This window comes from Cucurbita maxima, unplaced genomic scaffold (genome assembly GCF_002738345.1).
Source record: "Cucurbita maxima cultivar Rimu unplaced genomic scaffold, Cmax_1.0 Cma_Scf00035, whole genome shotgun sequence".
In the NCBI taxonomy this organism is placed as follows: Eukaryota; Viridiplantae; Streptophyta; class Magnoliopsida; order Cucurbitales; family Cucurbitaceae; genus Cucurbita; species Cucurbita maxima.
The window spans coordinates 538,552-563,994 of NW_019272051.1; the positions used below are offsets into that span (position 1 = coordinate 538,552).

Below are 25,443 nucleotides of genomic sequence, written 5' to 3' on the forward strand. Positions count from 1 at the left end.
GATTCAAAATCTGGATTCGGTACTTGATGGTCCTAATATTCCCCAGCGACATGATCACATTACTTACTCCTTATTTTCTAAGAATAAAAACTATCCCCATCCCACAAACCAGCATGAGTGTTGTGAGATCCCACGTCGGTTGGGGAGGAGAACGAATCATTCTTTATAAGGGTGTTGAAACCTCTCCCTGGCTAACACATTTAAAAAACTTTCAGGAGAGCCCGAAAGAAAAAGTCTAAAGAGTATAATATCTGCTAGCGATGGGTTTTGGCGGTTACAAATGGTATCATAGCCAGACACCTGACAATGTGTCAGTGAAGAGGCTGAGCCCCGAAGGGGGGTGGACAAAAGGAGGTGTGTCAAGAAGGACACTGGCTCAAAGGGGTGAATTGGGGATCCCACATCGACTCGAGAAGGGAATGAGTGATAGTGAAGATGTTGGGCCTCGAAAGGGGTGAATTGTGAGATCCAACATGAGTTGGGGAGGAGAAGTAACAACGATCTGAAAACCTCTCCCTAGTAAACATGTTTTAAAAACTTTGAGGGGAAGCTCAAGAGAGAAAACCCAAAGGAGACAATATCGGCTAATGGTCGACCCTAGCCATTACAATATCAATGTTAATGATCATTCAAATTTATGGATTGAAATTTGATTTCTATATTGATATTCATATTGTTTGGAAAAAAAATGAGTGGATTAGAGAAATTCTCATGTTAGAAATATTCCAATTTATCCTTCCTTCCTTTTCTTTTTAAATGGATATTCCAATTTATATACCTTTTTTTTTTTCCTCCTTTATTTTGATGCTCCCTCATCTTTCCTTTTTTTTTTTTTTTTGATAATTAAGTTTCCACTTCCTTTTAAATTTTTAAATGCTTCCCCTTATGATCGGTCATATAGAATTGAAGGTCACTGCATATAAAAATAAGATGCACATTCCTTTTCGATAGCTCAATCATATGAACTTTATAGATAAACGTGCTTTACTTGGAGCATATCTAGGTTGGATGACGTCCTACGAATTTTCCTAGGAAGCATGAGTGAGGACAAAACATGCGGGAGTAACTCGTGTTGGCCTGTGGGGATAGTCTTCACTCTTAAGAAGGAAGGAGTAGGTACCATGACCATATCAGAAAGAATGTAGGAAATATCTGGGCTATCAACTGTCGAGTCTAGATTTGAAGAAATAGTTTTAACATATGTTGCCTAAACTAAAGCATATTTACCGGTTAAGACATAAAATAGAACAATGGTCCCAACTATGTAAGTTAGATTCAAACCTATCGTCTATTGGCACCCTCTTTATATCAGTTCCGAATATCAAGATTTTAAGTTATCAAGTTCTATTATTCGAAATCAAATTCTTTCGATATTCATTTGATTTCTAGGCTTCAACCACGACTCTATAAATATCGAATGAGTACTCTACATCGAGAGAAAACTAGCAATATCGAGTTTTCTTCATAATCTATCAAACGTTACCCATGGATCCGGTGGTAGTAGCCCCAAGGCAAGATGGTGTGTTGAACCAAAATCATAAGCAATGTGATTGGGAGCTGATTAAGAATAAGGATGACCGATATGTGCAAGAGATGGGAAGGTTTGCAGTGATGGAGCATGCGCGCGGTCTACTCGGGGCCGACTGGAAGTTCGTTCGTGTGTTGAGTTGTAAGACTCAAGTCGTGCCGAAAGGAAACCTATATTGCCTAGTGATCGAGGTGGATATAGCGATAGTTATTCCATCCTATCCTCATTCTATTGAGTTTTATGAGGCCATCGTGCTGGATAAGCAATGTGAGCCATCCTGGGAACTCATATCTTTTGAACGTGTCCCGCCATGTTTGTAAGGCCTCGACTCTCTAATCGACACCAAAACATCTAGTTTGTGGGGCAAACGTATCTATTGAATTATCTCTATGTACTAATAAAAATACAAGAATAAAATGAAGACCAACTAGGCCGGATCTTATGTTTATATGAAGGTTTCTCTTTGCATATCAGGGATCTAATAGACGGAAAATTGAAAGTATAAAGCTTAATTAGATATAAAATTTAAACTTATATCGAATTACAAAACTAGAAAATTTTTAGGGATCTATTAGATACGATATATAAAGTTAACGAGCTTACTAGACACAAAATTGGAAGTATAAGTGTCTATTAAGCATAAAAATTATTAGGGCGACACTATGAATATAATTCACTTTATAATTGTTCCAAATGATTGGATCCAAATCATTGATGTAGAGATATGTGAGTGGGAGTATCTATATAATGAGTTTGTATCAAACTCAGACTACGAAAGTGATCAATATTTAGAAGATTAATATTTAAGAAGATGATCAATCGGTTAAATTTAGAAGATTAATATTTCAGAATGATTTGAGCTTAATATCGAGTGAAATATGAATTCTTGTCCAAGAGTTTTATTTTTTTTATTTGCATGGGTGAAAATGTCGATAAACTTAAAAAATAAAAAGAAATCATTAGCGATGAACGATCGATGGGGGAGGTAGGTGAAATGCAAAGGTCATAAATGGCCACGTACAAGATTTTTAGAGCGTTTGAAAGTGTTGGGAGGAGAAAACACTATAAAAGAGTCTCAAACTATTAATAACATGGACTGTTACGATGTACAAAAAACGCTATAAGTCTACAATAACTTTTTTCATAAGCTATCGTATCCATTATTCCATTATTTCATGTAATGAAGATTTAATCATTTGATGATCATCCATGGAAGTAAGCTATTATAGATTGGTTAATTTGCTCGGCCCAATAACAAGAAGGTTCGAAATTAATTTGTGCTAAATATTTATTCCTAGAATACATTTATCTTTTTTCTAAAATAACTAAATTATTTTCCTAAAATATATAGACAAGTTGCTCGTACAATTATTGAGTTTGACCTTATTGAGCTAGTGATTATATTCTAACACGTCCCTCAGCACTAATCCTCATTCACTGCATCATATTGAGTTGAGAGCGAAAGCACTCATATTTACTAGTATTTAGCCCTTTTATAAACATATCTGCCACTCGGTCATCTGTATTCTTCCTTCAAAACTCTCTCTAATAAAATGATAGTGCATCTTCACATAATTTGTTCTAGCATGAAATATCAGATTTCTATTAGAAGAGCTGCAAATTGGTTGTCGCAATAAAACGGTACTAAACAGTAAAATTTCTGGTGCAAATCCTCCTCTATGAGTTTTAGCCACATACTTTCTTGAGTTGTTCCCGAATTGCGTTTGAACACATACCCAGTGGTTGATTTTCGAGTATCGTGGTCTCCTTTATAGTCATCATCATAGTATCCAATTTGCTTGCAGTCTGTACTTTTTTTGTACAAAAGATCATAATCGATTGTACCTTTGACATATCACAAGATCCGTCGAGCTGCATCCAAATGAGGCCTCTTTCGATTTTGCATGTACTGACTCATGACTTCAACTGCATTCTCACATTCCTTCGGTTGGTTCATGTAGATCTACTAGTCTAACTTTCTTTGTAAGAAAGTATTATTCACATACATCTGCATAATTTTCAATCTTTACTTACTGCAAATGCTAGCAAGACTCGTACAGTAGTGATTTTTGTCACTGGACTAAACGAGAGAACTCTCAAACTACAATTTGAGCTTTGTATCTCTTGACTGATCCATTCGGGATACACTTTATTTTATAAACTCACTTGCAAGAGATGAGTTTGACATCTCCTAGTCGTGACATTAGTTCCCAAGTTTGATTTTGCTCCAAACCTAAAAATTCTTCCTCCCTGTCTTTTACCACACCATATTTTGTGATGATCCTTTAAACATCACTATTAAGGTATTATAGCAAAACCATAAGTGAGAAAAGCTCTAGGGATGAGGGAGAAAAAGTAGTTTCAAAATCAAGTCACTTTTGAGGATAAAGGTTCCTTCTCGATTTGTACGATGTAATAACACAAAATAAAAAAGGAAAAAAAAAGAAATAAAAGTTGTCCCAGATTTGTTAGGTTGAGAAAGTGGGGAGTTGGACTTTATTGTAAAAGGAGATCCCATAAGTTATTAAGTGACAACAATTACTTCTCTTCATCCCACTTGGGCTATTTGGAGCCAATCAGAGAACACATTTTCTGACGACTCTAGGTTAGTTTCTCACCTGATCTAGCTTAGGTGTGATACATTCAGACCCTTTCCTACTTGGTCTTACTCTTAGGAGGTGTTTAATGTTAGTATCACTACTCATTCGCTAATTAAAATTATTTTACAGTTAAATTTAAATTATAGTATGCAAAATTAGATGAACCAATGTCCATAGTAGAATTTTAAGTTACGATTGTAGGGCTCCTTAGGTAGATTTAAATTTCAAGTAGCAACATTAAGCTAGCAACAAGAGAGCTTGGTGATTTCGACCTAGGCCCACCAAGTAAGTGGCTCTCCTGTTAGATTGGTTGGATGAATTGTATTATGTGTAACGACCCTAGATTTCTTATAGTCTAAAGTCGCTACTGTATATATAACATATTCATTTGTGCGAATATAAAAACACCATATTTGAAACTTCAACATAAAACACTGTCATAGACTTCCATTTCAAAAACATCTTTAAAATGACATAAATTTTTTCTAAATAAAGTTATTAACCATTAAAGATAAAAACACCATATTCTAATCCAAGTCTAAGAAATTCACCTATCATATGCATGTGACATAGACTTAGTAAGTGACCTTACTATTGGGGTTATGTAACGGTCCAGATCCACCGCTAGTAGATATTGTCCTCTTTGGGCTTTCTCTCTCGGGCTTCCCCTCAAAGTTTTAAAACGCGTCTACTAGGGGAAGAAATCTTTGGGATTGTGATGTCCCACATTGGTTGGGGAAGAGAACAAACCACCATTTATAAGGGTGTGGAAACCTTCCTCTAGCGGACGCGTTTTAAAGCCTTGGGGAGAAGCCCGAAAAGTCGGGCAAGCCCAAAAAGGACAATATCTGCTAGCGGTGGATCTGGGTCGTTACAGGTTAGATGCAAACACATACAATCATAAATGAGACCAATCCTTTCAGTCTATCTTCCCTTAGGTGGCTATCCTAAACGAGTAATTGGATGTGTATTTACTGTTCTACACACGACCGATACGTGCGAGTATGGGCCCACCAGTCAGTTCATATACCTTCTAGGCCCCTTTCTTGATCAGACGAACATTCTCTGGAGCTATTGTTGCAAGACACCCATTAAGAACGTAAATGTTAAACATGCTCTAAAATATACTATTAGTTAATATGGCCTAATTAAAAATTTGATTAAAGATAAAATCAAGAATTTTAAATAATATGGAATTGAGTATTGTCTATTTTTTTAATTTGAATTTGAGTATTTTCTAGTGTGGACTTGATTTTTTAAAAAAGAAAAAGAAAACTTGAGAATTAAATAAAGGGCTAATAAAAAAAATTAAATAAAATGAATGTAAATTTTAGATGCGCGTAAATTAGATTTCAAGCCTACAAAATATGATGTATGCCTTCCAGCAGGCGACGCTGAACGAAAAATAAATTTCGCCGTTGCCGGGGATCGAACCCGGGTCACCCGCGTGACAGGCGGGAATACTTACCACTATACTACAACGACCTTATTTTATTAAGGTGTTTTTATTTTTATTTATTACAATTATACTAATTTTTTTTTTTTGGTTGTTCTTGATATTTTAAAATTTCCCATTTTAATCGAGGGGTTTTTTTTTTTAATGAAAATTAAGAATATTTAATAAAAAAATGTCTAAAAATGGAAATATTATCACATTTTAATTGATTTAATAAGATGATGGATACGAGGTTGAATTAAGATGATAGATCCTGAGGTTGAATTGAACTTTGAAGAGTCGATCCATGCAAGTATCCAAAATATTCAGTAAGTCTAGTCTAAACCAACCAAGTAAGTGAGTTCACTACTGGTTTGGTTGGATAAATTTCTTGAAGTATGAACAACACTTTCCCTATGGTCCTTATGGCCCTTGCACGTGTCGTAACTTGTGGTTGTTCAATTTCACACACATGCAGTTAGCAAATTGATCTTATGGACTTATAGATTATATAATTCAATAATACAAAATTAATTAATTAACCTCTATAATTAATCAATTTAATCAATTTTCATTCATTAACTATACGTCACTCTACTATGAATCTAGAGTTGCACTCTTATGACAAATTATGTTCATTGATATAATCATTACAAGCAAGTCAATCCTTCATGAGTCGTTCATAATTTCAGCTGGATCAAAAGTTCTTTTATCCTCTTTAATTATATCTTTCACCTTAAGTACCATTAGTTTTATAATGAAAAATTTGTTTATGATTCAATCATAAATCAAGACCTATCGGGCCAATGAGAGGGTGGACCCGATTGTTCAAGTCTAGAAATTAGGAGTTTACATTCAACCCAACAACCCGGCAATCCGGACCAACTCAACCCGAACTATAAGGGTTGGGTTGGGTTGGATTAGCATTTCAGGTAGGGTTGATTTCATTTTTCTGAACTTGAACTGGATCGATTTGGTTTCTGGTTAGCGCGCTTCGAGTTGACCTTAGCCAAATAAAAATATATAAAATATATTAAGAATTTTTCTGTATTAATGAGTTTGCTGGGTGGTATTGAGGTCAGTCTAAGATACTCGCGCCCGAATTCGATGTCAGCAAATACATGATTCTTTTTATTATTTTATTTATATTATTTAATATATATAAAAATAATTTTATATGTTTATTTAATTTCATAATCTATCTTTATATTTTTGTTATATAAATAATTTTATATGTTTATTTAATTTCATAATTTATTCTTATATTTTTGTTACTTAAACACTTTCTTTTTATTATTTTGTTTATATTATTTAATATCTATCCATCTATATATAAATAATTTTATATGTTTAGAAAATTCTCAAGAAATGTTGATATTTAGTTGTTTTTAATTTTATGATAATGTTGAATATTTTAATATGTTACAATATTTGTTCGTTGTTTTTTTTATTGATTTTTTGTTTTTTTTATTTGTCAATAATTTTTTTTTTTTTTTTTTGTCAAGATTGATGTGTGTTTATTTGTGAATTTTTAATATATTTTATTTAAGATTGTATCCCCATAATTATAAATTGTGAATAAATAAAAATTAAAAAAAATGATTTTACAACCCAATCCGAAACTAAAGGGTTGGGTTGTGAAAAGTTTCGGGTTGGGTTAGGTTATCCATCTAACTAACCCGAACTTTTGGGTTGGGTCAAAAAAATCCTCCAACTCAACCCATCACAGACCATGTACACCCCCATCTACTTCTTTTTTATGTGGAAAGGAGTGAATTCTTCATCTCATCCTAACTTTTTTGGATTGGGTTGGGTTAGGATCAAAATATTACAACCTAAATACTTGGGTTGAGTTTAAAAAATATCTCAATTCGTACCCATACTCTTACTCAAAATATTTTTATTCGATAAACAAGCTTAGGTACATTGGAAGGAATAGAGATAAATGCAAGTTATTTTTCCAAGCTATCTTAGTAGATACGATGCATATGACCTAATTAAAATACTGGCGAGTAAATAGGTGTAGAATCAACGTTGAACATGCCATAACACCGTGTCTCTCCTTCAGATTTTTGATTCTCATTAAATATACTTGTAATGAACCCTTCAATATAAATATTTTTCTTTTTGGGCGTCCCCTTGCCGGAGCTAATATGACTCTTGAAGTTCCGATTGTACTCCCCTGCAAGCAACGGTGTCGTAGCGTTATTATTCCCACAAGTAAGCCAACCAGTTTCCCCAACAACAATGCCTACATCTCTAACATTTATCTTATCTATCGCTGCATAAAACGTATCGACCATTTCATCAAACAAGTTATTATAACTCAACATCCATCGTGACCGATGAGTTTTGTTCACTAAGCGTCGCATAACCGAGGCTTATATTACCACCATAAACATATCGATTATACATATTTAGGCTAACCATCAAAGGAGACCCTTGTCGTCCTAAGAACTTGAGAATTCCTCTCATGTTCTCAACAATAGTCGGGTAGAACGTGCCACTGGATGGAGGGTTTGTGACAGCCAATGATTTGAAACCAACTAATGTGGTGAGTTTCACTCGTTCGAGGTAGTGAGCGTTGAGGAGATCTTGAAGGGATTTCATGACCGGCAATATGTTGTCGTCGAGGCCGGGGATGGCCTTGTCACTGACAACAATATAATTGATAGTGTAATCGTCAACGTAGTGCACAATGTAGGTGTTAAACCACACCTCAACCAAAGTCTTATTGGTCACCATGTTTGGTAACATGTCGTTGGGGACACCAAAAGAGATGCCGATTTTTGTGCCACGAAACGCTTCTAAAATATCGAGGTTTGGAACTTCCAATCAAACGCAGAAAATGTTGTATTTTAGACAGAGTTGCACCACTAACGATGGGGATGGTAAGTTGTCACCTTCAAGGTTGTAGTAGGTGCCAAGAAGAACAACGGATGCTCCAACGACCGAAGACATCAAGCCATGAAGAGTCCAATCATGTGGGAAATGTTAACCATTTTTTGTGGTTGTGATTTTAAAGGTGGAAGTCATAATCAAAAGAAAAGAGTTATATATAAGAGATTATGAAGGGATAGGATAGGATGACATGTAACAATTCCACACCTCCACACCGTGTTTTCTCTCCTTTAACGTTACCATATATAACATATTTGATATTTTATTATAAGGCAAATATCTACATATTTGTATTGTTATTTCTATTTATTACTCTTCCATATCCTTGTAATTTATTTGATTATAAATAGATAACTTTCACACCATTTAGGTGCGGTGGATTAAGCATTCTCACTTCTCGAACAACAACCTTAAGGTATCGAAATTCATAGACACAAGCTGTCGTGTTGTTGTCTACCAAACCTGACTTGGATGTCATTGCAATTTCATGTTGGAAATATTTAGTGGTTGGCAATAGTTGTTATGTTCTTTTAGGGAAGTTCCACAATCATAGAAAGCAAGATAGATAAAACTAGGGGTTCATATGACTAGAGAGTCCAACCAATTTAGATTATTCCACTCAAATCATAAAGGTTAGTGATAAGATAAGAAATCACTACAAGGAGAGTAAGATTCGGATTACCTTGTTGATCGAATATCTCAAGGCAAGAATATTGTTTGAGATTTGAATCACTCCACAAGCAAGATCGATCATGTCTAGCTTGAATGATTCTTGTTGATCAAATATCTCAAGACAAGAACACTTGATTGAGATTCGAATCACTCCACAAGCAAGATTGATCATTAATGAAATACAATAACTCTAAATTGAAATCCACCCAAAATTTATAACTTGAAACTTCATTCTTCTTGAATGAGACATGAATTGAAATATCTTTTGATAATTTCAACAATATTTTCTTCACATCTTCATTGAAGTATATTGTATGATGAATGTCTCTTGGTTCATATCAGTTAGGTTGAGTTAGACCTTTTTGATTTGAGCAAGTATCACATTTGAGTTTTATGAGGTTTTAGTCATTAATATAACACATACGATAGATAAGTATGATTTTTTAAAAATAATTATAAAAAAAACAACCTGGCAACCCACATGTAACTAAACGGTTTAGTTGGGTTAGGTGGTGAACTCCATTTAAGCTGCTTGGATCACCAAACTAACAAATTTACAAAACTTGGTTTGGATTTCGTTGTGATTTCATTCGGGCAATACAATCCTTCACAGAAACCCTAATCTCAAGATCCTCATCAGAGTTCTTTTAAAAAATATACGGAATCTCGATAAGCCCATCGACCTTCTGCAAAGATTACGTTTGGAATCTAGGCGCCCCACTAGCCTCTTGGCCAACCAAGTCGTCACCACCATTCTCGCCAAAATTGGCTTATTCGCCCACTATGGCGACTCTTCCAGCTTCAACATTGTCTTTGTCCCTTGCTCTAGGTTTTCCCTTCTACTTCTTAGGTTAGACATATTCTCACCGGAGCTAAGGCAGCATTGTCGCTGAGCGACGATCCCTCTTCATGGGTTAGACATATTCTCGCGGAAGCCAAGGTAGCATCGCCGCTGAGCGGCGATTTCTCTGCAGTTTTCCAGGCCAAGAAAGTGTTTCTCTATGCCTCCTCCAAATCAGGTTGTTGACATCTTCACGAAAAGTGTTTGTCGACCTCTCTTTGAACTTTTCAGATCCAAGCTTTACTTTCGTTCAAATCCGATGTTCAGCTTGCGGGGGGTGTTAAGCATATTTAGTACTAAATTATAGTTTACCATATATATCATATTTGATATTTTATTATAAGGCAAATATGCCTTGTTACCGTAGGTATCTTTACCGTTATTGTTATTTCCATTTATTACTCTTTCCACATCCTTGTAATTTATTTGATTATAAATAGATAACTTTCACACCATTTAGGTGTGGTGAATTAAGCAAACATTTTCACTTCTCGAACAACCTTAAGGTATCGAAATTAATATACACAAGTTGTCGTGTTGTTGTCTACCAAACCTGGCTTGGATGTCATTGCAATTTCATGTTGGAAATATTTAGTGGCTGGCAATAGTTGTTATGTTCTTTTAGGGAAGTTCGACAATCATACAGAGTAAGATAGATAAAACTAGGGGTTCATATGACTAGAGAGTCCAACCAATTCAGATTATTCCACTCAAATCATAAAGGTTAGGTTGAGTTAGACCTTTTTGATTTGAGTAAGTTGATATTTGAGTTTTATGAGATGTTAGTCATTAATATAACACATACGATAGATAAGTATGATTTTTTTTTAAAAATAATTATAAAAAAAAACAACCCGGCAACCAACATGAAACTAAACGGTTTAGTTAGGTTAGGTGGTGAACTCCATTTAAGGTGCTCGGATCACCAAACTAAAAAATCTACAAAACCTGGCTTGGATTTCGTTGCGATTTCATTCGCGCAATACAATCCTTCACAGAAACCCTAATCTCAGGATCCTCATCAGCGTTCTTTAAAAAAATATACGGAATCTCGATAAACCCATCGACCTTTTGCAGAGATTACCTTTGGAATCTGGGTGCCGCACTGGCCTTTTTGCCAACCAAGTCGTCGAAAATTGGCTTATTCGCTCACTGTGACGACTCTTCCGGCTTCAACATTGTCTTTGTCCCTTGTTCTAGGTTTTGTTAGGTTATGGAGTCTCCTACTATTTATAGCTTAATTAACGGTTATACATATTTAAGCTATATCCGATAAAGCTATATATGGTAAATAGCTATATATAGTAGATGATTAAATCTGGTAAAACTATATATAGTATATTGAACCATATATATATCCTCTTGGTAAAGCTTTGAAAATAGTACTTTCTATATTCTTTGTAATCTTTCTTACTGTACGTAGTCATTAATACAAAACCTTTGGCCAATATTCTCTTTGCATTTTCTCTATCCTATTTTTTGTGTTCACTAGATCGAGTGTTTTCTCTATCCTATTTTTTGTGTTCACTAGATCGAGTGTGTGTTGTTGAGCGATCCTAACAACTGGTATCAAAGCTATATGAAATTCACCACGATCTGGAAAGATGAAAAGTTCAAAGATTGGAATTGAGAAGTTTGATGAATCCGATTTCGGTTTCTGAAAGATGCAGATTGATTATATGTACCAGAAAGATCTTCACGTACCCCCTGTTGTGGGTGAAGCCGGATAGCATCACCACGTAACAATGGAAGCTCAAAGATCGACATGCCTTATGGTTGATCCGGTTGACGCTATCTAGAAACGTGGCATTCAACATTATCAAGGAGAAAACAACGTTAGATCTATTGAAGGCGCTGTCGAATATATACGAAAAACCGTCGACTATAAACAAGGTGTATTTGATGGGGAGATTGATCAATCTACAGATGTCTGAAGAAGATGATGATTCTACAAAGAACACTTTTGGATAGATTGTACAAAACTGAAGAAGAAGCAGAATCATAAATCTGAAGAAGATGATGATTCTATATATACAACCGAAGATACTGAGGACGCTTTAATCCTTAGTGTGGACAATCCAACTGAATCCTGGATTTTGGATTCAGGTGCATCGTTCCATTCGTCTCCAAGTAAGAAATTGTTTTCAAATCAGGAAATTTTGAGAAGGTGTATCTTGCCGACAACAAAACCTTGGAGATTGAAAGGAAGGGGATGTCTTCATACAAACTCCAATAGGAAATTAGTGGACATTACATGATGTCAAATACATTCTTGGTCTCAAGAAGAACTTGATCTCTATTGGTCAGTTGGATAGCACAAGCTATGCAATAGAGTTTGGAAAGAGTTCGTGGAAGATTGTAAAGAGTGCCATGGTTGTTGCATGTGGCACAAAATCCGGAACCTTATACACTACTACAGAGTGTATAAACATGACTGCTGCTGCGAGTGCTTCCAATACATGTCTATGGCACAATAGATTTGGACATATGACGTCAAAGGAATGAAGATGTTGACTGCGAAAGGAGCTTTAGAAGGTTTAAAATCTTTTGATATGGGTCTTTGTTAGAGCTGTGTTATGGGCAAACAGAAACGAGTTAGTTTCACAAAGGCTACCAGAGAACCGAAGAAAGTGCAGTTGGAAATGGTCCATACAGACGTCTGGGGACCATCTCCAGTTTTATCACTTGGTGGATCAAGGTACTACGTCACCTTCATCGATGACTTCAGCAGGAAGGTATGGGTTTACTTTCTAAAACACAAATCAGATGTGTTTGCCACCTTTAAAAAGCGGAACGCTAAAGTTAAAAATTAGTCTGGCTTGAAAAAATGCTTGAGGTTTGACAATGGAGGAGAGTACAAGTTTAAAATATTTCGTGCAGCAGAGAGAATTAGATTAATAAGAACAATTCCGAGTAAGGCAAGACAAAATGGTATTGCATAAATGATGAACAAAACATTGAACGAGCGAGCAAGAAGCATAAGGATTCATTCTAGACTACCAAAGACATTCTGAGCTGATGTTGTGAACACAACAACATATTTGATTAATAGAGGACCATTAGTACCTTTGAAGTTCCAATTGCCCGAAGAAGTATGGACAGGGAAAGAACTCAAGTACTCTCACTTGAGAACTTTTGGTTGTATTGCATATGTTCATGTTGATTCAGAGAAGAGAGATAAGCTTGATGCTAAGGCTGTGAAATGCTACTTCATAGGCTATTGCTCTAACATGTTCAGGTACAGACTTTGAGATGACAAGAATAGAAAAATCCTAAGACACTGCGATGTGACCTTTGATGAAAATGTCCTGTACAAGGACAAAGAGAAGATAAACTCTGAGACTACAAAGCAAGTGGGAGTTGAGCTTGAGTGGCAGAAAAATATGCTACTTCATAGGCTATTGCTCTGACATGTTCAGGTACAGATTTTGGGATGACAAGAATAGGAAAATCCTAAGATGTGACCTTTGATGAAAATGTCCTGTACAAGGACAAAGAGAAGATAAACTCTGAGACTACAAAGCAAGTGGGAGTTAAGCTTGAGTGACAGAAAAATTCACCTAGTGATGTTACAGTAGAAGCTCAAGAAACTCTTGATCCTGTTGCTGAAGAACCAGACGTGGAGAAAGTTACACCTGGGCAGGTGTTGAGGAGATCATCCAGAATTATCAGAGCACCAGATAGATATTCACCCTCATTACATTATCTGTTGCTGACTGACAAAGGAGAACTAGAGTCCTTTGATGAGGCCCTACAAGTGGAAGATTCAACCAAATGGGAGCAAGCCATGGATGATGAGATGAGCTCACTTGAAAAAAAATAATAGGTGGGTGCTGACTGAGTTATCTACAGGAAAGAGAGCTCTGGTGAACAAATGGGTGTTCAGAATCAAGGCTGAACTGAATGGCTGAAGGAGGTTTAAGGCATGGTTAGTAGTTAAAGGATATTCACAAAGAAAAGGCATTGATTGTGGTGAGATCTTTTCTCCTGTTGTGGAATTAACTACTATCCGAATTCTGTTGAATATTGTTACATTTGAGAATTTTCTCCTTGAGCAAATGGATGTAAAAACGACGTTTTTACATGGAGATCTAGATGAGGAGATCTATATGCAACAACCAGAGGAGTTTGCAGCCCCATGCAAGAAGCACATGGTGTGTAAGCTCAATAAGAGCTTGTATGGACTAAAACAAGTACCGAGACAATGATACAAGAAGTTTGACTCCTTCATGTGCATGAGTGCTCACAAGAGTGAAAAGGATCAGTGTTGTTACCTCAAGAAATACACTGATTCTTATGTGTTTCTACTCCTATATGAGAATGAGATACTGATTGCTGGATCAAGTATGAGGGAGATAAACCACCTGAAAGCAAACTTGTCTTCAGTATTTGAGATGAAAGATTTGGGTGTAGTGAAACAGATTCTTGAGATGAGGATTTCTTGAGATAGATCTGCTGGCACATTAAATCTATCCCAAGAGCAGTACATTGAGAAGGTGTTGTTCAAATTCAAGATGAATGATGCTAAACCCAAGACTACCCCAAGACAGTTGAGGAAAGTGAGCACATGACATCAATTCGTACGCTTCTGTAGTTGGGGGTTTGATGTATGCTATGATCTGAGACCTAATATAACACATGTAGTAGGAGTTGTTAGCAAGTACATGGAAAACTAGGGAAAGAACATTGGGAAGTTGTGAAGTGGCTTCTGAGATATCTAAGAGGTACATCCAATACTTCAATTTGTTATGGCAATGGCAAAGTAGTTCTGCAAGGTTTTTTGGATGCTGATCTGAGTGGAGATGTAGACTCTAGCAAGAGCACATCTGGATATATCTACACTATAGATGGAACAGTAGTGAGTTGGATGTCCAAGCTTCAGAAATGCGTTGCTCTTTCATCTACTAAGGTTGAGTACATGGCAATAGCTGAAGTTGGAAAGGAGATGATATGGAGGACCGACTATCTAGAAGAATTAGGCATGAAGCAGTGCAAAAAGATTCTTTATACAGATAGTCAGAGTGCCATACAGTGGGTGAAAAACTCAGTCTATCATTCAAGGACAAAACACATTAGAAGACGATACCATTTCACTTGCAGGTTAGTGGAAGAAGGTGATATGTGCTTGGAGAAGATAGAGGGTGCAAAGAATCCAGCAGACATGTTGACAAAATGTGTTGATGTTGGAAAATTGAGGTTATACAAAGCCTTAATTGGTATGGTGCAATGATCGTTTGAGAATGAAATTTTTGGTTGGCTAGATCAATCTCTAAATGGGAGAATTATTAGGTTATGGAGCCTGCTACTTATTTATAGCTTGGTCAACGGTTATACATTGTAAAACTATATCCGGTAAAGCTATATATAGTAGATGATTAAATATGATAAAGCTATATATAGTAAACTCAACTATATATATATCAGTAGAGTTTTGAAGTACTTTCTATATTCTCTGTACTCTCTTAATGTACATAGTTATCAATACAAAACCTTTAGCCAATATTCTCCTTGCATTTTCTCTATCCTGTTCTTTGTGTTGCTAATATTCTCCTTGCATTTTCTCTATCCTGTTCTTTGTGTTCATCTAGATCGAGTGTGTATGTTGTTGAGCGATCCTAACAGGTTTCCCCTTCTACTTCTTGGGTTAGACATTCTCACTAAAGCCAAGGCAGCATTGTCGCTGAGCTACGATCCCTCTTCATGGGTTAGACATATTCTCGCCGAAGCCAAGGCAGCATCGCAGCTGAGCAACGATTCCTCTGCAGTTTTCAATGGCCAAGAAAGTGTTTCTCTATGCCTCCTCCGAACAAGGTTGTCGACATTTTCACGAAAAATGTTTCTCGATCTCTCTTTGAATTTTTCAGATTCAAGTTTCACGTTCGTTCAAATCCGACGCTCAGCTTGCGGGGGGTGTTAAGGATATTTAGTACTAAATTATAGTTTACCATATATATCATATTTGATATTTTATTATAAGGCAAATATGGTTGGTTATCGTAGGTATCTTTACCTTTATTATTATTTCCATTAATTACTCTTCCCATATCCTTGTAATTTGTTTGATTATAAATAGATAACTTTCACACCATTTAGGTGTGGTGGATTAGCCAAATATTCTCACTTCTCGAACAACAACCTTAAGGTATTGAAATTAATAGACACAAGTTGTCGTGTTGTTGTCTACCAAACCTGGCTTGGATGTCATTGCAATTTCATGTTGGAAATATTTAGTGTCTGGCAATAGTTGTTATGTTCTTTTAAGGAAGTTCGACAAACCATACAGAGTAAGATAGATAAAACTAGGGGTTCATATGACTAGAGAGTCCAACCAATTCAGATTATTCCACTCAAATCATAAAGGTTAGGTTGAGTTAGACCTTTTCGATTTGAGTAAGTTGATATTTGAGTTTTATGAGATTTTAGTCATTAATATAACACATACGATAGATAAGTATGATTTTTTTTTAAAATAATTATAAAAAAAAAACAACCCGGCAACCCAACATTAAACTAAACGGTTTAGTTGGGTTATGTGGTGAACTCCATTTAAGCTGCTCGGATCACCAAACTAACAAATCTACAAAACCTGGCTTGAATTTCATTGTGATTTCATTCGGGAAATACAACAGTTGCTATGTCCTTTTAGGTAAGTTCGAAAAAACATACACAGTAAAATAGATAAACTAGGAATACATAAGACTAGAGAATCCAACTAATTCAGATTATCCAATTCAAACCATAAATGTTAAGTTGCGTTAGATTTTTTCGTTTGAATCGGTTGAATTTTTTTAAAGTAAAAAAATTAGGTCAGTTCACGTGTTGACTTTTTTTTTGTCCCGTTAATTCAACCTATCCTAAAATAGGGATACAATCTAACCTACTTTACTCTTAAGATTATTATGAAAATTAAAAATATTTGACATTTATAACCAAAAAATAGTGATAAATTGTTATTTGTGAATGTTTGGTATTTGATTTTTATAAGATTTTAGTCATTAATATAACTGCGTTGAAACAAATTAAATAATAATATTAAACTGAAGTATATATATGTTTCGATAATGAATATAAGAAACTTTAATTAATAAAAAATAAATGTTTTACATGAATTATTTTTAACATTTATTTTTAAAAGTATAAATGGTTACATTTGTTGTCAACATCTAATATAAATGGAATAAAAATGGCCAACAATAAGTTTTAAAAAAAATTATAGAGTTTTGGAGAATAATAATAATAAAATATTTAGATAAGGGTAAATTACCAAAATACTCTTGAAGATATAAATAATTATGAAATTGCCATTCTGCTCAAAACCAGAGCCTACACGGTAACCTGCACAAAAGCCATGGAATCTCAAAATCCCGGTTGGATCTCCTCCAAGATTGCACACAATCTAGAACATTCATAAATCCAGCTGTTGGATCTCCTCCAAGATTGGACACAATCTAGAACGTTCATAAATTCAGCTGTTGGATCTCCTCCAAGATTGGACACAATCTAAAACATTCATAGATTACCAAGTCCAATGATCAGAATTTAAATTAGAAGTCGATAACTCGCTGATCGAATTCTCCAACGATAGAAGACATCATAGCCATAAAGAGTCCAACATGTGGGAGTCATTATCAAAAGAAAAGAGTTTTTTTCTCTCCTTGAACGTTCTCCAATAATAACCTTAAGGTATCACCATCTATTTAAAACGAAATTAATAGATACAAACTGTCGTGTTCTTGTCTAAACCTAGCTTGCATTTCATTGCAATTTCATGGTGGCAATAGTTACCCTCCAAAAATAAGGTTACCGTCCAACCCTAACTTTACTTTTAAGATTATTAGGAAAATTAAAAATATTTGAATTATAATTAAAGATTAACCATATAGTGTTATTTGTGAATGTTTGATATTTGAATTTTATGAAATTTTAATAATTAATATAATACATAGGGAAGATAAGTATGATTTTCTAAAAATAATTAAAAAAAAATAATTAGACATATGAGAGAAGACAGAGGTTACAAAAAGAAACGGTTACAAAATATCACAGGTTTTCCAAAAACGTCAAAATCATAACCAAAACGACATGGGAGAAGAGGACTCAATCTAAGAGCCCCCTTCTGCAGCTGCACGACTCCACACGTCCCTGCCACCGACCCAGATCTACTTTTCTCCTGAAAAATAGAAACAACACAGAATGAGTATTTAAACAATACCTAGTAAGCAACTTGCTCATAAGCTCTTGTCGAACTTAGCCTTATTCACGGGATCCTAAGTTTTGTGCTCGAATAGTCACTAGTTAGAGACCTAGTGATGCCTGGCAACATCTAACTGTTACTAAGATCAGTAACTACCTGCCACTGTGCCTCTCTAGGCCGGGTTAGTCACTACCTGTCTTACGCCCTTGTCGGCTCAGATCAGTTAAACTACCTATCTTAGGAACAGTAACTACCTGTCACTATGTCGCTCGGCTGGATCAGTAAAAGGTCATGGCTCGTCCCACTAAGCACCTCTGACGTGTTATCACAGTAATATACTGGGGTTGACTACGAAAACGGTACATTGTCATCTATGTGCTTCATAACTTAGGATAACTAGCACCTAATAAATGATTCAACTCACAAAGGGTAACAATGGGCTACCCAAGCCCCACACCCAATGCCTAACAAAGAACCACGACAACAACACGTCGCCATACTAAGTCACGTGATAACCATCTAACTCAACATAAAAACATACCATCTAACTCAATATGAATATAAAAATTTCATATTCATGCCAATGAAACTATATAACCATAACGACAATCAAAGTACAACCACATACATTATTGAAGTACCATCTCCATGAACTAACTTTATCTATTCCTAAATACGGTACTAAATTGTTTGGCCACAAATCCAAACCGACTCCTACAAGCAATTATTTAAAACTTTCTCTAGGTGGTTACTTACCTGATTGTAGACTTCCCAAAACTTTATCAAGTCTTCAAGTGTCCCCTTGACTAAGCTTGTAATTTTCCTATAATAACGCATTATGGAATGTGTGAGTCAAGTACCTAAATTTGAATAAAGACGAATTAAATGGTGTGAAATGGGAAAAATCAAGTTTTGGTTCTGTACAGGTGGGTCGGGTTGGGTCAGGTTGTGCCCCCCTCAGTTTTTGGCCTCTTCTTCCCATCTTCTTCTTGATCTTTCTTTCCTCTCAACACCCCATGCATTCTTCTTCACAAGGACTCACCAACTTCCCTTGACAATAACCTAGGTACACCGATCCAGTGAAATGTATTAGGGTTTTGGAAAACAACAACTAAAATCACACCACTAGGACTTACCGTCAGCGTTCTCCCTTCCTCAACCGTTCGGCCCACTGTTGCTGATGAGCGCTTCAAGCTCCGTCGTTCATCTCCTCAGCTCCACCCTCTCCTCTGTCTTCTCCTTTTTTTTCCTTTTTTTTTCTTCTTTCTTCTTTTCTCTTTTCCTCCCCCACCTTTTTTTTAACCTAGAAGAATAGTACAACGGCTTTTCTCTCTTATTGTCAGCGGGCTATTACAAACTAATAATATTTTTATTAGACAAACAAGCTCACACACAAGGGAAGGAATAGAAGTAATACACAAGTTATTTTTTCAAGCTATCTTAGTATTTAGTACCAAAAACTTCCCATGAAAAACACCATTTTACCATAGGATACATCTAACCCAATTAAAACACTGGCGAGTAAATAGGTGTAGAATCAACGTTGAACATGCCATAACACCGTGACTCTCCTTCAGGCTTTTGATTCTCATTGAATATACTCCTAATAAATCCTTCAATATAAATATTTTCTTTTCTGGGTGTCCCCTTTCCTGAGCTAATATGACTCTTGAAGTTCCGATTGTACTCCGCTGCAAGTAACGGTGTCGTAGCGTTATAATTCCCACAAGTAGGCCAACCAGTTTCCCCAATAACAATGGCCACATCTCCAACATTTTCCTTATCTATGGCTGCATAAAACGCATCCACCATTTCATCAAACAAGTTATTATAACTCAACATCCCATCACGAACCAACGAGTTTTGTTCACTAAGTGTCGCATAACCCAAGCTTCTATTACCACCATAAACATATTGATCATACGTATATACGCTAACCATCAGAGGAGACCCTTCTCCTCGTAAGAACTCGAGGATTCCTCTCATGTTCTCAACAATGGCCGGGTTGAACGCGCCGCTGGATGGAGGGTTTGTAACAGCCAATGCGTTGAAACCAACCAATGTGGTGAGTTTCGCTTCTCCGAAGTAGTGAGCGTTGAGGAGATCTTGAAGGGATTTCATGACAGGCAATATGTTGTCGTCGAGGCCAGGGATGGCCTTGTCACCGACAACGATATAATTGATAATGTAATCGTTAACATACGGCTCGACGTAGGTGTTAAACCACTCCTCAACCAAAGTCTTATTGGTCGCCATGTTTGGTAACATGTCGTTGGGGACACCTAAAGATAAATCTGTTGGTTTTCACAGAATTTCGGTGAGAGGAAATTGGGAAAATGCGTAACAAAAAGGAGAGAGAAAAATAACTCTGACTGCGTTGAGGTTGTTTTATTTTCCGAACAAATATCCTTATTTAAAGTAAAAAAGATTCTAAAATTGGCTGAGAGTGGCCAACTAAATCTGTGCCACTCCCTACAAAATTTCAGTCTAACTATGGTGATCCATTCGACGTGATTTGTCAAATGGTCAAACTGACGATTTTCTGAAATCGTGTGAATAAGAAAAACGGTAAAACTCAGGTTTTATCTAACAAAATCAATTTCTGTGCCACGAAACGCTTCTATAACATCGATGTTTGAAACTTCCAATCGAACGCGGGAAATGTTGTATTTTCGACAGAGTTGCACCACTGACGCTGGGGATGATAAGTTGTCACCTAAAAGGCCGTAGTAGGCGCCAAGAAGAACATCGTATGCTCCAACAATTAAAAACATGTCAGCCATGAAGAGTCCAATCATGTGGGAAATTTTAACCATTGTTTTTTTCTCTCCTTTAACCTTCTGGAATGACAATCTTCCTATTTTCATGCCGACAATAGTTAGTGATAGGGAAGGGTCCTTATTTCAAATAAAAAATAGGGTTACAATAGAACGCCTATTTTACTATTTAAAAGTATAACTAGGCTTGTGTCTTTGGAAAATTATCCTTGCCATAATTGCATCATAGCATTTAATACATTCAGATCATCTTGATATGAAATAACTTGACATCTCAATTATGCAAGTATCTTAATTTTTAATGAAACCTAAACATGAAAAAAAAAAAATATTATTGACATAAATTTACTTTTAATTTTACCCTTTTTGTTTAAAAATATTTCTAGAAGTTAAATAAGTTTTAAACTCAATTAAGCATAATTTCAACCCATACATTTCGATATTTTTGGTCTCTAATGACCGAATTGTTGACTTAAACCATTTCAATACTTTGAGATTAACTTGGCCATGTTTTGATCCTTACCCTTTTCAAAACTATATGATCAAAGAGAAGATAGCACAAAGTAAAGAAATAAAAAATGGTGGTATTGAGATCAATCATTGTGTTATTATCACCTTTGTTGTTATTATTAGCATCAATTGGGAATACATTACATCGATAAATATATTGATAAAAAAAAATTATTTTATGAAAAGGGTTTTTATCTTATGAAACAATTAAATTTACTGGCATTAGCAAATGCATCGAAGGAAGCATGTGCGTCAATTGCTCCCACGGTCTTTGCAAGAATTCTATTGAGGTTTAGGTTGAAGGAACATTACAAGCTCCTTCCACCGAGAAGGAGAGGAATTGGTTATTTTTCAATATGTTGATCAGTTAACGTTGTCAAGTACAAGAGTTTTTGATCACTTATTCTATAGGGAAGGATATAACTTCCTTGAATAGTAAGAATTTCCACATCAATCTTTTGAGTTGCAAGAATCTTACTTTTCAACACGTGATAATTACTGCACCAGATGAAAGTCCCAACACTGATAGAATTCACGTGAGTAGGTCATAAGATATTTACATTCTCGATGATTTACATTCTCGATACACCAATCGCAACAGGAGATGATTGTGTTTTTGTAGGAGACAGTAACAAAAAAAATAACTATTACTAATGTAACTTGCGGACCAGGACATGACATTAGTATTGAAAGTTTAGGAAAGTACACCAAAGAAATGGATAACCGTGTAAATTGAGAAATACTGACAATGGTGTAAGGATCAAAACATGGCTAGATTCTGTTGATGCTTTCTCAGCCTCTTACATGCATTTTGAAGATATTGAAATGGATAACGTTAGGAATCTTATTTTTATAGACTAAAAATATTGTCCATGGAACCAATGCAACGGAAAGGTATGTATTTAAATTATTAATGATTCATTTTCAACTAACTCAACTGCTTTTATGTTTAGGTTCCATAAAAATTAAGATAAGCAACGTTAATTTCAAGAATATTAAAGGTACTTTCGTTACTCCCGTTGCAGTCAAATTTGTTTGCAGTAGTAGCTTACCATGTGAAGGTGTGGACGTTTATGATATTGACCTCACTTACAGTGTAAGCGAAGGACCAATCAAGTTTGAATGTGCGAATATAAAACCCACCATTTTACGAAAGAAAAACCTTAAAATATGTGCTGAACCTGCTTCTCTTGGTGCTCCAACCACAGACTAATCATTTCCACAATGAACAAGTTCACAAAACCATTTGAAATTGTCTTTTTCACACCATTTTGGTTTTATGTTTGAAAATCCCATTGGTTTGATCCATATAATAATTCATGTTGTGGATCATTCACATTCTTTAAAAACAAAATCACATCGCTCAATGACATTGAAATATGAATTTTTCTCAACCCATGATTAAACGATTCCAATCATAATAAAAACCAATAGTAATGCAATCGATCTCTTAAAAAGAACACAAAATGGTAGTCTATTAGACAATTTGTTATACATGTACCCACGTAGACAGAAGTGATGTGTTAGACAATTTGTTATGCATGTACACACGTAGACAGAAGTGATGTCTTATAAGCTTACAAGACAAGACAGTTACAAAATCTGAAGTCAACTTTTTAATGTTGTAGAGTGTTGGAGTCTACATTGGCTAGCTAAAGTGAAGTCTATATTGGCCAATTAAGGAGAAAGTCTAGGTTGGCCAATTAAGGAAAAGGTCATGTCTATATAAGTAAGGGATACTATGTGTCCATTGGTTTGAGAATTTTTTGGAAACAAAAAATAAAACCATGAGAGCGTATGCTCAAAATAGACACCATCATACTAATGTGGAGGTTCGTTGTTCCTAACATGCTATCAGAGCCTTACTCTTATTTTAACTTAGTAATGTTAATAGAATCTGAGCCACTCTAAGGGGGAGCTCAATGGTGCACCTTGTTTGAGGGAAGAATTGTTGAGCATGGTTAGAGTCCTACATTCACTAGTTAAGGAGGTAGATCATAGGTGTATATGATATCTTAATAGATTCTTCACTACGAGAATGCAAGCATGGATCTTTGTTGAGTTGTTTTTCTCCTTCATGGACATCAAACATGTGGGGGGAAACAAATTTTCCTTTAATCTCGTTCTTCTTTACTTGATCAATAGATGGTCGTTAGTATTCTTGGAGTTCAAGTTGCCAGAAGAAATATGGACATCAAAAGAATTCAAATACTCGCACTTGCTTTGATTGCATTGCGTATGTTCGTGTTGATCCAAAGAAGAGTGACAAGGTTGACACAGAGGCTGTGAAGTGCTATGATTTTGACATGTTCGGGTATGAGATTTGAAATGACAAGTACAGAAAAATCCTGAAACATTTGTGACGCGACTTTTAATGAGAATGTCTTGTACAAGGACAAAGAGAAGAAAGAACACTACTAAATTATTGAATCATTGATGCTGGACAAATGCTGCAACTATGCTCGCAGGAGGTCACGTTCGCAGCTGTAGTGGACGTTGACCAAAGAGAACTAAATAAAAGAACGTACAGTCGAGTTAAAATCGTGGGGCGAGCTGAAACCATGGGGGAAGACTAATGACTGAAAAGCAAATTCGAAAGAGCTAAAAGCTAGGATTTATTTCATTTTTTTTTCCCAATGCTACTGATTAATTAATCACGAAATAGGGATGTCTACTATTTTGGTTCTTGATGTGACACCCATCTATACCAAGTTCTACATTGGTATGATATTATCTACCTTGAGCACAAGTTCTCATGGCTTTGTTCTTGATTTTGTAGGACTCATACGAATAAAAATAGTATCTCTTATTTATATATACCTATGATCTACCTTTTAACTAGTCATGGTAGGACTCTAACAATGCTCAACAATTCTTCCCTGAAACAAAGTACACCATTGAGCTCCTCTTAAAGTGGCTGAGATTCTATTAACATTACTAAGTTAAGATAAAAAAAAAAGGGACAAAAGGTAGAGATTGTTTCATCAAGTGTATCAATCTATTTACCCGAGATTTCTTGAAAAACTTAATTCGTAGAATAAAACTTTAATTTGTATTGATTATATATTGTGATACTATAATATTTATAATAAGATCTTTTGATTCTTCTCTCATATGTATATTTGATTCGAAGGTATAGCGTTTATTCTCAAAGTTGAATAGCGTTTATGTCTTCTTGGAGTCTTCAAAGTCTTCAACTCTTCAAAATATTTCGTTATTAAAGGAATTGGCTATATTTTAAGTCTTCAAGGTCCTCAAAATCTTCAACCTTCTCTACCATAGTCCGTGTTAGATTTTGGTTGAGAGATTTTTTTTACCCAATCAAAAGTTGTGTAACCCACTAAAAAATTTTCACAACTCATAGGATGGTTTCTATTTTAAAATTTTTTTTAATTTAAAAAACTCTCTCTAAAAAAAAATGCCACATAACCAACCATGGTTAAAAATAATGTCATCTATTTAGCCACAATTAATGTAGTGGAGAGTCCATAGTGCAAAGTGGAGAGAGATGATCCTGGTTCAGAGTGCAAAAAAAAATGTCATCAAAATACTTGCCTTATTCACTTGCGTTTCAGTTTTATTAAATAAAAAAGAGATCGAGAGACGAGAAGGAGAGACCGACTGCCGAGTGTCGACGACGAGGAGAGATCGAGATCACAGCGTTGCTGAGAAGAGAGTTGAAGCCTAAGAGAGTAAGACTATGAGAGTGAGACTATGAGAGACTGAGAGAGTGAGAATGTCAGAGCTTGAGAGTTGAGAGACCGTGAAACTGAAAGACTGAGAAAGAGACAATAAAAAGTTAAAGAAGCTGAGTCCAAAGAGACAAAGTCTCTAACTCTCACTGTCAAACGACAGACGCCAGATGTTGTCAGAGAGAGATAGTACGGCAGCTGACGCCAAACGTGTACAACGTGAGCTTCGGCCTCGTTCAATCGTTTGGTTGGGGCTGTTAGGCTTTTTTTTTTTTTTTTTTTTTTAATTTTTT

The 25,443-nt window shown here is 35.6% G+C and overlaps 1 protein-coding gene, 1 non-coding gene and 1 pseudogene across 2 annotated transcripts; all 3 read right to left on the reverse strand.

The window, feature by feature from the left end:
• Positions 1 to 5,541: 5,541 nt before the first annotated feature.
• On the reverse strand, positions 5,542 to 5,613 carry TRNAD-GUC. The gene has a single exon. It is a non-coding gene; the product is annotated as a tRNA-Asp (tRNA).
• A 1,947-nt stretch (positions 5,614 to 7,560) lies between these two features.
• On the reverse strand, positions 7,561 to 8,565 carry LOC111467896 (annotated as a pseudogene).
• A 10,993-nt stretch (positions 8,566 to 19,558) lies between these two features.
• On the reverse strand, positions 19,559 to 20,987 carry LOC111467895 (probable glucan endo-1,3-beta-glucosidase BG4). Its single transcript, XM_023112983.1, has 2 exons — positions 20,766 to 20,987; positions 19,559 to 20,463 (listed from the first exon to the last, which is right to left on the reverse strand). The coding sequence occupies exons 1-2, from the start codon at positions 20,985 to 20,987 to the stop codon at positions 19,678 to 19,680; spliced, it is 1,008 nt and encodes a 335-aa protein (XP_022968751.1). The 3' UTR covers positions 19,559 to 19,677.
• Between the last annotated feature and the right edge of the window lie 4,456 nt (positions 20,988 to 25,443).

Coding starts and splice junctions, on each gene's coding strand:
- LOC111467895 (XM_023112983.1), bottom strand. CDS start 20,987: ATGGTTAAAATTTCCCACATGATTGGACTCTTCATGGCTGACATGTTT. Junction 20,464..20,765: donor TTCGTGGCACAGAAATTGAT/TTTGTTAGATAA, acceptor AAACCAACAGAT/TTATCTTTAGGTGTCCCCAA.